The sequence below is a fragment of the Stegodyphus dumicola genome, chromosome 2 (genome assembly GCF_044657685.1).
Source record: "Stegodyphus dumicola isolate Sdum_Otavi_A_Nest chromosome 2, ASM4465768v1".
NCBI lineage: Eukaryota > Metazoa > Arthropoda > Arachnida > Araneae > Eresidae > Stegodyphus > Stegodyphus dumicola.
Genome location: NC_140769.1, coordinates 13123099 through 13140313, shown reverse-complemented (window position 1 = coordinate 13140313; position 17215 = coordinate 13123099). Strand labels below are relative to the sequence as shown.

Here is a 17215-nt window from a genome sequence, read left to right as displayed (position 1 = left end):
CTATAGATTATGATGTGACTGCTTTAAAAGAGTAAATATACCTATTAAATTGGGTTTACCAATAGCCCCATACTTATTACTACCTAGAACTAAAAAAAAAAACTTAAAAAATCCAGACATTTAAAAAAGAAAATCTCCATACATAATGATAGTATAGGCAACATTTTTCCTAACTGTAAGGAGGATTGTGAATCAAAACTATGGTAAACTTACCAGATTTTAATTTATCAACTTAGTAAGACATATTATTACGTCCTACATTTTTACTAATGGAAATTTCTAAACTTTCAATAAATGCAATTACTGTATTTACTTGCATATTTTCCCTCATATTTCTTTTGTTACCAATTTTACTGTAAAAAAAAAAAAAAAAAATCGACGGCAAATTTATGCAACTAACTTAATTTCTGAAAGATGTAGTTATAGTGAAAAGTAATCATGGATGAACTATGAGAAATATAATTTTATTTCTCTAAAATAAACAGATATTTCAATAAGAATATATAGTAATATTGACATTACAACGTGTAATAAGATATTTCTATTTCACTGTACAGTCAAAAGCCGTTAATTCGGGACCCATAATCTGGAATGATCTATAATCCGGGCCTCAAAGCTACAAACTTTTTGCGCATGCGTCGCGTTGACCTTTACGGCTGCAAATATGCGTGTGCGCATGCCCAAAATACGTTTACGCATGCACGTTTAATGTATAACAGACAGTATAAGCTAAGCTAAAATTATCTAATTCAGTTAATGTTGCAGATTGCATTGTTCCTTAATCTTCAAATTGGATCCAGCTTATTATTTTTTGCAGACTGTTAGAGCTTTTTTATAAAAGTAAGCTTGAACTTTCGATTATGTCAAATAGAATTTCCGATATATATTTACTAATATGTAAAGGATCTACAAAGCGAAAGTATGTTTTGAAGTCCATTAAACAAAAAGTGGAATTGCTGCAAAAAATGGATAAAGGCATATCATTTGTTTATCTAACCATTCCGAAATCTGTTTATCAATTCCACGCTGCTCTGCGGCGGGGGGACGCCACCGCACGCACGCAATAAATTGAAAGTTGATCTGTCAGCACTATCCTTGTCTTCAGGGCAGATGTTTTTATTTTATTTGGCTTATAATTCCTTACTAAATGTAGTATTTCATCTCGATGTACTCCATCTTTGATATGATTTAAATCAAATTCCTCGTCATTATAATTCGCCTCCGATAGGGAAGAAAGTAAAGTAAACATATAAATATTAAGCTTTTTTATGTAAATTTTGATACCCTTTAGATCATAATTGTTCTTTATTTCATAAATTATGGTTTCATATTTTTAATGTTATAATTTCTGCATGTCATCTTACCAGATTTAAACTGATGATCTATAATCCGGAAAAATCGATAATCCGGAATCGCCGAAGTCCCCACGAGTCTGGATTAACGACTTTTGACTGTATCTTGAATCTCGCTTGTTCTCACTGTCGTTCACTGCTATTTGCTAGGCCTCAAATCATTCAGTGCTGCTGGCTGTGTCGTCTGCTACAGTTTACAAGTTGCTGCCATTGTCTTCACCATCATGTCTGTCTTTCCTTCATGCAATGGTTTTCAGAACCATCAAGAGAAGTAAGATTCTTTCTTAAAGTTTTCACTTTAATTTCTTCATCAATTAGAGGCCATACACCAAAAATCTCACAGCAAATAAACTGATAAGATGGAAACAACCACCAAGTGCACGAATTCATTTTAAAACTTATTCAGGCTCACTTTCTGATACTTTGAGAAAGGGAAAATTATGCAAATATTAAAAAAAAAAACCTTTTCAGAAACTTTTACACATGGAAATAGATGAGTATATACAGTATTTAATTAACGCGTAAATATTATTACCTTTTAAGATATCCATATCAAGACCACACAAGCCCACTACATCACTGTTTGGATGCCACCATAGTCTATTAAGTTTCCGGTGCAAAGAAACATGAAAAACGAATTTTACTCTTGCTGATATTCAAACCACGTATTTTTCAATTTCTAGATGACTATACTAACAACTTATACTACAAAAGTTTGCAGCGCAAATGGGAAAATTCCTGACATATTTGATATTCATATCATCACATTCAGACTAAAGCTACCCTGCATATAAATGAAGATGCAAATAATATGCATTATCTGCCTAGTAATATAATCCATATACGTAATTTTACAGGAAAGACTTAAAGAAATCATTTAAAGATATGTTGATAGAAGAAAGCAATTTCATATGTTTACAGAATTTTTTACTGAATCAACACATTTGTTTAGTTAAATAGGAATTATTGACTTTTATGTCAAAAGTGCACTAAAAATTTATTTTACTTTGACAAATCTGGCAGCTAATTACTGATAGTAAACTTAGGTTACAACATCAAATTTAAACCGTCTGAAGTTTAGGCAAATCATTATTTTAATCTGTTAATGTTTACAGAGTTGAATAAAAATTAAAAATAATAGTAATAAATAAATAAAACAAACCATTTAACAAAACGAACGTTCTTCAAAACATGTCTTTTGTGGTAAAATGAGTAAAATAGCAATAAATACCCAAATGCGTTAAATGTCTTTTTTAAACAATATTTAACTTTCGCTTTTACTTGTTTAAGCTCATTAACTATCAGATAAGTTCAATGTCTTTCAAATGATAAACAGGTGCTTCTTCTCTTCAGAAACTCCACTATCTCTCAAAATGCACTAAGCTCTTGAAAGCAAATATTGAGTAATACTTATGATAGAATATTATTCTATAATTTTATTCAAGACATAACTTAATTACGACATAAAAATGCATATATGGTAAAATTATAATCGTTCTTAACCCGTTACTGCCCAGTGATCACCTACTTTTAGAAGGACCATTGAGAAGAGTATCTTCTAATCACTTCTTTTTATCACTGGTTGATTTCCTTACACATGTGGCCATTCCCCAAAAGGCATTTTCAAACATTCTTTTCCAGAACAATTCAGCAGATAACGTCTGAAGTTAACCAAGTGATGCTTCATAGTGCAGCTTTGGATTTTGTATCCAATGGGAAAAAATATTTAAAGTAAATTATACATTTCTTACGTGTTCTACATTTTCAATACCTCTTTAATTGTTCTGCATCATTTAGATTTTCTAATCTAAATGATGCAGAACAATCAAAGAGTTAATTAAAGAGTTAACTAAAATAACTGTTCTTATAATTATTTTTTTAGGTTAAATATGCTGATTTATAAATAGATCGCTGGGTGTTAGTGGTAACTAACACTGTTTTTTACTCTTTTATTTTTTCCAAAATGCCCAGGCGTAAAGTGTTTCACACCATTGAAGAAGCATTAGAATATATGTTTTCTAAGGAGATTGAGCCAGATGGAATTACTTTACCGTCTGAGAAGGACCAGTTAACTGACAAAGAGTGCTTTGATGATGATGAAATGATCACTCCATTGGTAAAAACATAAATGATTTTGGACCTAACATTATGGAACAACTGCCATCTACACCTAGCGCCAGTAATGAAAATGAAAATAAAATAGAGTCAGTTCGAAATTATCAAAAAAATGCAACCAAAAGCAAATTGGACAAAAAATAACTCTACTTATGCTTTTAACACAGAAGGTAATTTGTCTGGTGAAAATCTTGCGACTATTTCAAATATTTTAGAAAATATGAATCCACTTGAAATTTTTGAAGAATTTTTAACTCTCGAATTTTACGAATGTGTAATAAATGAAACAGAAAGATATGCGAAACTGTGGGAAAATAAGACAACCCTATACAGTTTTGCTATAAATCATGGGCCATGTGTGAAGTCAAGGACTACTGTTAGAATTTTGACTTATACTGTGGTGCGAAGAATGTTGACAATACTCTTGAAGCTTCCAATGAACCGTTTGGAACATGAGTGGTGAAAAAAACATAAAAGACATCTGAAGACATATCGCAGTTGCATACTTCAAACTGGGAACAAATTCGAAGAAAAGCATTGGAAAACATTTGGTGATGTCATAGAAACCAAAGTGATAGGCTCTGTACATTTAGATGGAAAAGACCACATTATAGGTAAAAGACGAAACCAAAGACGAAGCCAATTTCAAAAATGGAAGGGAAGTCCTATTAGGTTTTGTACAAAACGCGATGTAACACTTTGTGTGAAATGTTTTCCGGTGTATCACATTTAAATATTGCAAATTTGCTCAATAAAAATATAACTAAGGAAGTTTAGATAAGTAAAATAAGATTTTTTTCTTTTGAATCTTATTGTTGGTTTTAATTTTGCAAAAAATTCACATTTTTTTAACTAAATTCGCAAATTTGTAGACATAAGATCAAAGAGCAAATACTTGTTCTTTTATTACCAGAAGTGCCCAGCGATCTATTTTTAGTTCACCTATTATCTGAACTTTCAATTATGGTAATTGAATGAAACTTCATAATTCCTTTATTTATGATATAAAAATGTAATTTAAAATATTTTTCAAAAATTCTCATTTTAAAATAATTTGGGCGTTAATGGGTTAAATGATATCTAAAGCTTCTAATGCTTTTTTTTTTTTTTGGTTACTCTATGTCCCTTGGATATCACCAAGTTGTTGTTTTGTTTAAGCGTTCACCTGAGCAGTTGAATGTTATGGAAACCCTATTATGGCCTGATTGCGATAAATTTGACTGATGAGAAAATACTTGTAAGGGCTTATTTATGCGTTGAATGCTGATTATATATTTTTGTTTTAATTATGTTTTAGAAGCCATTTTACTGGAGAAGGCATTGGACGTAAATAGGAATGATGCCAAAAAACTGCCAATTTTCACCAAAGGGTACCCTGAAATATATTTTTACCTCCCCCCCCCCCGAAAAAAAAAGGAAACGTTATTTTAAATCACTAGAATAGATTAAGATCATAGGCAATACAAAGCTAAATATATGCAATCATGAGAACTGGCAGTTTCAGATTTTAGATCATTTATACAGTAAGACTGCATTTATAAATTATGAAATCAAAAATATGAAATGCCTTTGATGAATTAATGAAATATTTATGGCCTCAAAAGAAGTTAATTTGCAAAAAAGAACAAAAAAGCTCAATGTTTATGTATTAACACCTTTGTCTTTAATTTTATCGAGAGATATAATTTCTTGTTCAAGTACAAAATTTCACTGTTCAAGTCCTATAATGACCATGTTAACCACTTAAGTAATTTACTTGAAATATTTTTATCCTCTTAGCCACTTTACCATTTTCTTCCTAATCAGTGATGATAATTTGCAGATTTAAAACCATACTTCAATGTTTAGTGATGGGCTTGCATTATTCCTACCATTTACTAAATGGTGATTTTGACACTGTCATCACATTTTTCTTCCCAGCTATGCTAATGAAAGGAAACCAGAAAGTGCAACATGACGCTCCAAATAAATATTGGTCTTTGGGATTCACTTATTAAGTAGAGGACTAGAAAAGGTTAATAAGGTTTAGGCTTTACAGAAGAGAAGCCATACATGATAAAATAAATAAAATAATCATTCAAAGCCTAAATGAAAACAAGACTAAAACGAAAATGTGATTTGTCAGCCTGCAACTGTTAAAAGCTTAAAAAACATTCAGGATGATTCAAAAGATTTTTAAAAAATTTATGGAAGGTCTGGATTCCATATTGAACATGAGTGAAGGTTGAAATTTTTTAAAGACAGAAAAAAACCTGAAGATTTCCCAGTCATTTCTATAAAGAACTTTTGATTAACATGTAATTAGATATGCTTGTTTACCAAATAAATCCAATAGGCTCATATCAGTGATATTGGTCATGGTAGTTGAATGTTATAGAATGAAGCAATGGGATATTTTGCAAGAGCTTTTGTAGTGTGTATTGTTGAGGAAGTGCATTCCTTGTTTCATTGTTTAAATGGTACAATGGCTGAATGTAGTAAGGTTAATTTGAAGTTTCTGTACGATTTTGAACGAAAGGGGAAAAGTGCATTAATTGACTGGTGTGTAAATGAAGGTTTACTTATAGCCATTTTCCGGACAGTCCGAAACTACGTAGTATATTTTTTACTCTTATTTTTGTGAATTTATGTGCCTACGCTGATATACAAATTCTAGTTCAGATAATTTTAGGAAGTTTTTGGATGCTGTTAAGGAATTTTGTGTGCCGCAGACTGAAGACAAACGAATTTCTAAATAAGGTAAGTGAATATTTGCTTTGTGTAGTGCTTAAATGAATAACAGGTTTTTCCTTTTCTATGTTATTTCATTGTTTGGTTTAAAATGTAGTTTATTGAGATTATGCATTTTTTGTTTGCTTCTACTGTTGAATTGGGTGTTTCTTTGACGTTTTAAGTGAAAATATATCGATATGCGCATAGACAAACTCAGGGAGTGTGTAAGCTTGTGCAATTCTCTGATTTTTTTTTTTTTTTTTTAGTGAAAATAGGTCGATGTGTATATGGATAAAGTTAAGGGAGTGTGCAATGTCATTTTTGTGCAATTCTGGGATTTTTTTCAGGTGAAAATAGGTTTATATGTATGTACATGGATACCGAGTTTGTGCAATTCTTCGTCTTGTTATTTTGGCTTTGTGTAGCCACGATTTTTGCTCCAAAAATCGCCGCTACACAAGTTAAATAACAAGTCAAAGAACTGCACGAACTCGGTATCCATGTACCGCTAAAAATCGCCAAGGTGTACCCTAACACATTTAAGCCTGATACTATAATGAAATGTGTTGAGTCTATGTTGTCCATCTGAAAAGTGTTCCAAAAGAAGAATATGTGGTCCAAATTTGACCATAAAAGTGCTCAGAAGTTTAACATATCGCTAAGTAAAAGATCTCCACATGCTAAGAATATTTTCTATATCTAGTAATCTGTAGTCTTTTTATATTATTGCAGTATATGTCTGTGACTTACTGAATAATTCAGCTGGTTTAAATAGAGCTACTTTCACAAAATTATTTGAAAGAAACTACTAGCATACAATCCAGTACATTAAACATCCGAGCAATTTAATTTTGGAAAACACTCAAAGCAGTTGTGTTATGTGAGAGTCTTGTAAGAATGGAAACCATTATCTATAAAGTAAACCATTATCTATAAAATCACAAAGCTACTCCAATATGGAAGAAAATAATCTGTAATTCTCAATGAATATGAAGAGAAATACATTATACGTGAAAAGCATACACATGAAAACTTATAGACCCTGCCTCCAAAAACATCACAACTTGGAAGAATTATAATATTTGGCCATTTTTTAAGCTAAACAGGACATGTACAAGCAACACATTCACGTGATCCTTTTACTGTTAAAATGAAATAAACAAATTTTTGCACTAATTGGCACATTATTTATCTTTAATGCTTGCAGTAGCTAAAAGCATGCCACAGTTCATCATGAGGAAGGGGCACACATACCTGGCAAGCTCTATTGGCTACCCTTACAGAATTAAATGCCCCCAACTCCTAGCGGCAATCCAAGGAGGCATAACTCCCCCTTCCGGTCAACCCAGGGGGATAATCTTTGCTCCACTAAATCTGGGTTTTTTTAATCACAAATCAGTAATGGATGGCTATGCATCCACCACAAAGAGAACACAGTTAAACATCAACCATTCCCCAGAGTTGACCAACGGGAGCCAAACACCCAAAGACAGCCTTCAATACCAGACCATGTAAGATCCCCACAATCAAAGAGCAGACACGAAGGTACCAGTGCAATCCTTGCCGAGACTGAACATTACCACCATATAAACAATTTTTCTAGTTACTGTGAAGGCTGTTAATTTTTTTGCTAGAATACCAGGATTGCACCCAGTCAACACCAGTGGCAACAAATGCATTAGACAAATTATAGACAAGTGATTTCATCTTCAAATACATAATCATTCAACTTGGAAAATGTAAAACATAATCAGATTCTTAGGAATCTACATAAAAGAAGTAGAAACAACTTGATCACAGCACCCCACAGTTAGTCATACCTAGTTCATAGATTCAGAATTCATGATTAGCCAGTAAAATTTAGTGATAACCAATTTAATAACGTGTGATACTACGTAAGTGATTTTGACACATACGTGATTTGACATTAAACGGTGATAATAAATATCCCTTATTCCCAAGCATTATTAAAATATTATGTCTGATTAATAGACAAGTACCAGTAATTGCTATTAATCATGTGATCTTTAATACCCAGTACTACTTCACTAATAAAATAATAATAAAATTTTAATAACACATTAAAAATGAAAGGTGAATCTTTAAGAATATTAGACTTACTAAAAAGAAAGTATACAAATTAAAACTTACCTGCAGAAACAGTAGATGAAATTAATAAAATGATGATAAAACATGAAAACAACTTTAACAATGACATATAAAAAAATGAGTAAGCATAATGTGAAAACATGGACGGAGTCGCAGCACAATTTGTTCTTGATTTCATGTGGCAGATATCAGAAATTGATTTATCACAATATTTCTTTTCAGGAACTTTCAATAACTTAGCCACTTTAATGTTTAATTTATGCCATATGGAAAATGGAACGTTTAAAATCCTTAGCCACCTTTTGTCATTGTCTGTAAATAATTTGTTCCCAGGTCTGTGGTCTGGAAATTTGCAAAATAATTCAGAGCTTAAAATCTTATCCATATCTTTTCCTTAGTTTCAGACACTATCAGAGTATGATGTAATGAGTCATTTTCCTTGCTTTCAGAAAAACCTGAAAAAAAGAATAAACTTAGAAGTACACAAAATATATTGAAAAATATTAATAATATTTTACATATTAATATGTACATTTAAATGAATTAAGCACAACACCACGGAAAAGATCAAAACCATGTGGAAATAATTCATATGTTCTACATATAAAAAGTATTTCTAGAATTTAGATTTTATTCTATGGTAACAGTAAATAATCACAGGAATTTTCTTTAAACTCAAAAATAATTTCAAGAATTTCAATGTAAATATTTAATTTTGTGTACCCTAATAACAGTCATAATATTTCTTAAATAGTTTAATCTGTAGTTTTCAGTTATTGGGACTGGATTCAGAAATATGCATGTATACACGTATGTGTGTATTTGTGTGAGGTTTTTTACATATGCATTTCTGAATTCTGATAACAGAAAAGTACTGTTTACTTTTCTGCATTTTGATTTTTGATGCCTATTTAAGGAAAATTTAAGATAAATTTTGAATTTGTCAACTTATAAACTATTTTAGAACTACTATTCTTCCTTAAATGAACCCAGAATATCATAAATCATTATCCATTACTATGTACTTAATTTTGGAAGAGGTATGTGTTTACATACTATTCAGTAGTCCTTTAGGATGTCTATGAATTAAGTAACAGAAATTTTTCATACTAGCAGAAGAAAGTTTTAGCCTAAAACAACAATTATTCTCTGAGAAAAAACATAAATCCTAATTAGAACAGAAAATTTATTTAAACCTGTAATTTGGATTTGGGCCTTTGGCCAGAAAGTTTGTTTATGCTTGAGTAAATATAATCAATCATTCAGATGACAAATTTTCATCTCAAAATATGATGTAGCATGAAAAATTGTAAAAACTTGTATTCAAATTTTTATATCAAGTTTTAAAATAGGACTAAATTTCAGAATACATATAATACATTTTAAGCAGCTTAATATCTAGGGAACATCATTCATACTGTTTCATAATTTTCTAATTTTACAAACAGATTACAAATTCTTGATGTCAATTAATGATATGTTTATAAATTGACTTTTAAGACAAAAGAAACAAAAATCCTGTACAACCAACTAAATGATAAATATACACCACATTTAACCATGGGAGAAGAAAAAAAGATAACTGACTCTGAGGTGCTAAAATTAAATGCCTAAAAAATTACAGCTCTTACTCATAATTTTGTAGATAAATTATAATCCATAATAATCCAGTGGATACTACTTGCTCTGCTATCAAATACTGAATTTTGATCTACAGCATTTTTTCTATAAATCAATCTTTTCTATCAACTTTGAACTATTTTTTCAATGGAGCCTTTTTATTTAAAGGGTACAACTGTTGTCCTTTTAATCTGATCAATCACAACTCAGATATATTTATTCTCAGTTTTTTGCAAATCCTGACACATCTGGTAAACATAAAATGCAAGAAATTATTTTGTTCGGATTATTCAACAGGCTGTACGGAAGTTTTTAAGGATATCTTTTACATTTTTCTTTCTTTTTTTTTTTTTTTTTTTTTTTAAATTTTATGTAATTCTTTCTATTAATGTATTACCTAAGCCCTAGTAATGTAATATAAAATATTTTTCCCACTCTTTTCACAGAAATTCTTATCCAACAATGAACAATAAAATTACTGTGCATTATATTAATTTTTTTTAGTCGGAATTTCCATCACTTCAACACCTTTTTCTAACATAAACTAAGTTTCAACACAATATTTGATATCTAATTAACAAACTTATGAAGATCGTGCATTATGCAAATAACTACTAATTTAAACTGACACAAATCAAGACAAATACGAAAATGACAATCGGTGAAATCAGCATCAAGCATGTAATTGTTTCCTTTTATAATGCAAACAAACACTGTTATCATAACGGCAGGTACACATAATTCAAATTAAAGCGTTTAAAGCTTTTTCAAAAATTTCAGTACCATTCAAAAACGTCTGTCAAAAATTCTGTAATATCAGCAAATAAAAAATAACAAATCGCTTGGCGAAGACGCCATGTTATCTTACCTGTTCTCGTTCAACTTTCTAGGGGCAAGGTACCTTTCACCTGTTCGGTGTGCAGCAAATCACACCGCCCCTTAGCTTATAAAGGTTGATTGAAACATTTAAAACCATTAAACACATAAGACAGCTGTTTACTAAGGCACAAAATTCCTTTCACAATAAAGAATACAAAATGCAATTGATGCAAAAATCCCAAATTGAAATGAAATCCAAACTTTCCCCACGGTAAACACTACAATATGCTTCCGCCGCAACAAACGAGAGAAACAGACAACAGAATAAACGCTCTGTTCGCCAAATCGATGATTCTGATATTCTTCATCGATGAAACTGGTATTTATCGCCCTCTGGTAGCCGTATGTTGAAACACAAACAGTCCTGAAATTGATAGTATAAAATTTATGTAACAGACAAAAGTTGTTTTAGAGTGTAAATAAAAACATAATATTCGTAAAAATTATAATTATAATAAAGAAAGAAGAATTAAAATTTTTTATGATATAAAGATGTTGAATTGAATTTACCATTTCTTCTCAGTACTAAAATCCATGTAAAAATTAAAGTGTTCTTTACAGGCGAACAAAATTTTAGCGGGATTGTATCGCGCGAAGGAAGTTACGAAGTGATCTTACAAACAAATTTCGATCTGTCGAAACCGTAATGAGAAAAATCTCACCTTCCAGATCATAGTTTTGTATCGTACCTGACGTAACTGTAAATTTCTCCATTGATATGTACTGCTTATTACAGAAAATAGTCTTTGAACAGATGCACTACTTTCTGAAAATGAGAGAATAAATACTGCAGTATTCCAAAAGTCTTGAAAAAACCTGAAAGATATACGTGAGATGCTCTTGTCTTTTGAGGTCATTTACTAGAAAATTTTTCTCATTTACTAGTAAATTTTTCAAACAATCATATACTGAATTTACAAGATATAATAGAAACAATATGTGTGGAGAGAATAATGCTTGAGAGAGGAATTAATTTTGCAAAGAGAGGGGTTCTATTCAATGCACAATTTATTCTAGATTTTCTAGAAACTCTAGAATAACTTTAGAAACACATGTTATTATAGAGTTTCGAGAAAAGGTAGACATAATCTGGGGGTAAGAAAGCATTTCCGACCCGAATGAATTTATGGAATTAGGAGTTAGACGTTTTCTGTTTCTTTAGTCATTTTAAAGCCATGATTCTGAAGTGAATAGCGAAGGTTTTAATAAGTCGCATTTGTTTCAGTCGAAATATAGTTGATCTAGCTTTCCTTTTATTAGTAAATATGGCTCCTATCACACGAAACAAACACAGTGCTGATTTCAAATGCAAAGTCATTCAGTTTGCGACAGAAAATGGAAATCGTGTTGCAGTAAGGATATTTGGTGCTGGTGAAAGCTCCGTACATGAGTGGAACAAAAATTAAGTCACAGTATTTAATATGCCAAAGAATAAAGGTGCGTTGCAAAAAGAAGTAATGAGCTGGCCTATCTAGAAAAAAAGTGTTGCGAATTGGGTCTTAGAAAATCTACGAAATAGATTAATTGTAACAAGAAGCAAAAAGTGGCAAAGTGGGTAAAACGAAATGCAAATGAAAATGAAAATTTTAAAGCAACTGTGAGTTGGTGTAGTTAATTTGTGGCGCGGAATATTTCTACGAGAAAAAAACAAATGTTTCTCAAAATCTTCCGAAAGATTTGAACGACAAATTGATAAGTTTTCAGAAATAGGGTACTGACCTACGAAGGCAAAAAAAAATTACTTCCTGTCACATATTGTAATTATGGATTAAATTCCAATAATGTCTGATATGATCGGAAATAAAGCAATTGATATGGAAAAAACAAAAAAAGGTTCACATAAAAACTAAAAGTCACGAAACATTTCACACCATTATAGTGCTTTCCTGGTTAGTGGACGATACAATACTAAAACCTATTTATGTTTTTTAAAGAAAGACGAAGTTAAGATGCAGTTTCTTAAATGGTGTTCTCATTCATATTCACAAGAAAGGATGCATGGATCAAATTGATGTGAGATTGTGGATAAGAAATGTTTGACAAAAGCATCCTGTTGCCTTAAAGAATCCAGAAAGCGTTTTAGTTTGGAAAATGTTCAGACCCCATCTAATGTACGAAGAAATTGTTGAAAGAGTGTAATACAGATATGGCAGTTACTCAAGACGGATTAAAGTCAGGTTGTTAGAAAGTGAAAAAATATTCACAAAAGGAGGCGAAATGCGTCATGCCAGTCTAGGAATAATGTGTGATTGGATAATAAAAGCATGGAATTAAATTAAACTTGATCGTAGTTCAAAATTGATTGAAAAAAGTGTAGTATATCTAACTATGTAGATAGAATGGAAGATGATTATTTACAGATCATAGTAACAGTGATGGTGAGGATGAAACAGAATTCCACGATGTGCATTAAAATAGAAAACAGAACGTAAGACTTTCTTTCATGAAAAAACTTTTCATGTTATATGATAATGAATTTTTTTTTAAGTTCGTAAGGCATGTCATTTGTCTTAAATAAAGCAGCATTTAAATACACGTAGAAATCTAATTTTTATATGCTTACCTTTTCCTTATTTTTTAATCGACTATTTTTATATCCGGAGCATAACGCGCACTCGGAAATTTCAATTTTAATTTTTTTCTTAAAAGCGAGCGTTATTCTGCAGAAGATATGGTATATAACCTACTGTAAGAAAATGAAGTCGAAGCACTTGTCTTTCTATCTTTCACAATGCCCCAATTTTCTTTTGTTTTCGTAAGCACTAGAAGTTTCTTACAATATAAATTTCAGAGGATTTATTTTTCAGAAAACCAGTTTCGAACCCTAAAGTTTGGATAGGGGGCCTACCGTATTTACTTATGTCCCCATCTACCAATATACTTAGCCTCAATGTGCTCCACAAACCATAAGGGCATAACCCCATGCAAAATCTATGCAAACACATATGGTTTCAGATTCATCAATTAGCTTTCGAAGGGAAGATTCCAACGATGGTAAAATAAAAAGGATTTTATAAAGTGTCAGTAGTATATTAGGCTTCGTTCAGACAAGGGATTTTCCATCATATGGTTTTGTGCTCAAGGCGGAAAAATTAAGTTTGTTTACACCTGTATTAAGGTTCTAAGCCTTAGCCAATCAAGGAAGATGAAGTTGCGTAAGCATATATGTGAAACTTACTCAGTGAAACCATGGACAGAATGCTCGTGTTTGTTTTGCTATGATCAGAGCAGGCTTACTCAGCGGGAACCATTTAATTTGTTATAACTTAAGTTAAAAATTTCTTGTAGTTTTAACAATTCTTAGATATACTAATAGAAAAAGTGAATTTTTATTTCAGCATCAGAACCAAGAAATGTAATTATTTAAAATTATGAAAATGTAATCATATGACTTGATAAATTTACTGCAAAATATTTTATATTTTCATCAATTTCTTAAATACTGACCATTTGGAGGCTCTAAATTTAGCTTGTTTAGCTTATGCATACATTCTATTTACGTGCAGTAGTAAAAAGATATTTTATAATTATATTAACATCAAGCATTATGTTGCATTAAAATTTGCTGGTGATAAAGAATTCAGAATATTTCATTAATCAAAATTAAAATATTAATTTTTAACATTCGCTGTAGGAAAACAAAAAACGCAGTAAATCAGAAAAGAAAACAAGAACCTCAAACTTGCAAACTGATGCCTCTGCATAAAGGTGGCAACACCACAGTCACAGTTCCCTTGTAGAGTCATTAGGTTGATTGGAAGCAGAAAAGAGGGAAAATATGCAACCGCCTTCAACGGGAATCGAACCACGGACCTCTGGAATACCGGCCCAGCGTGCTACCGTTACACCACGAAGGCACGCTAGGGAAGTGGGAGAAATACCTTATATACTCCCCTTTTTAAAGGGCGACTAGGGTTTTAGGGGACTTAGTCGCCAAATCCTGGGTGCGGAGAATCATCATTCACAACCCTTTTAGTTCGGGCGACACTTGTAGAGTCATTAGGTTGATTGGAAGCAGAAAAGATGAAAAATATGCAACCGCCTTCCCCGGGAATCGAACCCCGGACCTCTGGAATACCGGCCCAGTGTGCTACCATTACACCACGAAGGCAAGCAAGGGAAGTGGGAGAAATGCCTTATACCCTCACTGCTCGCTTACTGTAAGTCGGGGTTCTAGGTATAGCTTCCCTTCACAAATCTCATTGCTGATGTTTATTCTTCGATTTGAAAACAATTATCGTATTTTCTTGTGTTTGCTGTAGTGCAACTGGCTATCACATCAAGCTAGCAATCGGAAGATTCATAATTCGAATCCCAGTAAGAACACATTTGACTTCTCTCTCCGAAAATTCTAATATTCATCACATGGCTAGAAACTAGAACAAGCCACTTTGTAGTACCATAGGGTGACTGAGGTACTAACTAGCTAACTTTTATCTAGCTAACTTGTTAAGCTTCCTCCACAATTTGAAATTCCAAGAGAGAACACCGCGAGGTAGGGTCCGAAAGTCTCCATCCCTCGTCCCCTATAACCAACCTCTGTGGAGAATTTCCATTAACCGTACCCCTTTGCCGCACAGGCACTATACGCTTGCAAACAACCATGGCTTCTCCGGAATTCGACCACGGGCCTTTCGATACGGTCGTAAGTGTTGCTGATCATTATCTCGTCTGGGAGACTAACAGTCATTAGAATAGATACTGAAGTAAAAATAAATGAAAAATAAATCATAGGTGCTTGGATTTGGCGAACTGGATCTCATGTTTCTTCCCACTGGCCGTTTAAGTAAGAGAGAAAGTAAGGAGTTATTGTATTCCCCCATGTGGGATGCTGGAACGTAAGTGGTTAGCACGTCTGTGTGGCAAACTGGAAGATCCGGGGTTCGAATTCCAGACAGAGCATAGTTGATTATTCAAGTTTCCTGTTTGGAAAGTCGTATGAGTTTCCTGTTTGGAAATTCGTATTTTGTTAGAGGGGGGAGGACAGGATTATTTATAGGGTATAGGATAACTTTGAGCCCAGTAAAATATGAGGCCTTAAGATAGGGTCTTGTATGCATAAGTGGTTATCCGGCCTTAACTTGCCTGATTCAGATTAAAAATTTTGATCTTTACGAAGACGCCAGCACCTGCATATTAGTGGTGCGCTATGGACGTTTTATGCATTGAACAGCCTTCATAAAGTTCCGGCACCTTTATAAGCTTGCTTTATTTGACTAAGACAACGCACAAAAGGATTACCTGTAGAAAGGATGCTTTCATAAAGGAATTTCTGAAAGAAACTGACTGACTGATGATCCGCTATAGCTGCGAATATCACACGATGTGCAAAGTGTCGGGCTGTTCGACTGACCCGTCACTTGTCAACTTCGTGAAATTCCTACGGACAAACGGAGGAAGGTGGATAAAGTGATGACCATGCGTTCAAAAGAAACTGGCTTTATAGTGAGAACTACGAAATGTAAATACAGGCAGCCAAATTCGTCAGTTTTTAAACCCAGGTTAAGTTATTATTTAGCTGTTTCAATCATTCGGCATCCATAGGCCAATTTATGCAGACATACTTAGTATTTCAAGAAAAGATTATGTTTTACGCGATATCAATTCTCTATTAATACCTGTCGAAATATTTATGAGCATTTATTCAAAAGAATCTATTTAAAAAACTGTGATTAAAGATTTTGTATATGAATTAAGTACTGTGATAGAAAAGAATTTGGGATCAGAATTAACGCAAAGTTTTAGAAAACTGTTACGTGGCACTGAGTTTTTGGTCAGTTTCCTTTACTCTTAACGCATGCTTTTAATCCGCTTATCAGAGGATCCTTTGATATCACCTTGAGCAAACAGCGTGTAGTGCTCCAAGGTTGCAAAAGAAACCAAAATCTGTTGTCTCAAATAAATCCCGAGTTACTTCCGTTAATTCAACTGCAAATACGCTTGCGCAGTCAGCACATTTGTTGCTCTCCATTAAACAGAGACGGTTTCTGATGTCAATTTTCCTTTTGTTTGCAAAGCAGAAAGCGTATGAAAATAGTAGGGAATCTTGTCACGACTAGAAAGTCATTATTAAATGTTTGTTTTAAAACTGACAAAAGAGAATTGTTTATTATTATTGCTGAAAAGCTGAAATAAAAAGTTCGTTTAAAATACTAATAGGTGCTGTAACAAATAAAATTTTCTCTGTGCGTACCAAAACAAAAAAAAAAAAAAAAAAAAAAAAAAAAAAAAAATCTGAAAAGCCAAATTTTTTATTTTGAAAAATGATACAGTATGTCTACAAATGTTAAAAAGAAAGTTTTTATGATTCAAAAGATGAGTTCGTTTATTTAATCAACTAAGGTCAAAGCAGAAACTATGGCAAAGCTAGTATTATAAAATTCATACCTAATAAATTTAAAAAAATAACAAAAACGTGCGTGCATCGA

The 17215-nt window shown here is 32.3% G+C and overlaps 1 protein-coding gene across 1 annotated transcript in view; it reads right to left on the bottom strand.

The window, feature by feature from the left end:
- Positions 1-11046, bottom strand: part of sdk (sidekick cell adhesion molecule) — a 105290-nt gene extending 94244 nt beyond the window's left edge. Inside the window, exons 1-2 of the mRNA XM_035361940.2 lie at positions 10777-11046; positions 8331-8743 (exon numbers count right to left, since the gene is read on the bottom strand). Of these exons, the coding sequence (XP_035217831.1) occupies positions 8331-8673 (343 nt within the window). The 5' untranslated portion in view covers positions 8674-8743; positions 10777-11046. The remainder of the gene's footprint in view (positions 1-8330; positions 8744-10776) is intronic.
- Positions 11047-17215: the final 6169 nt, after the last annotated feature.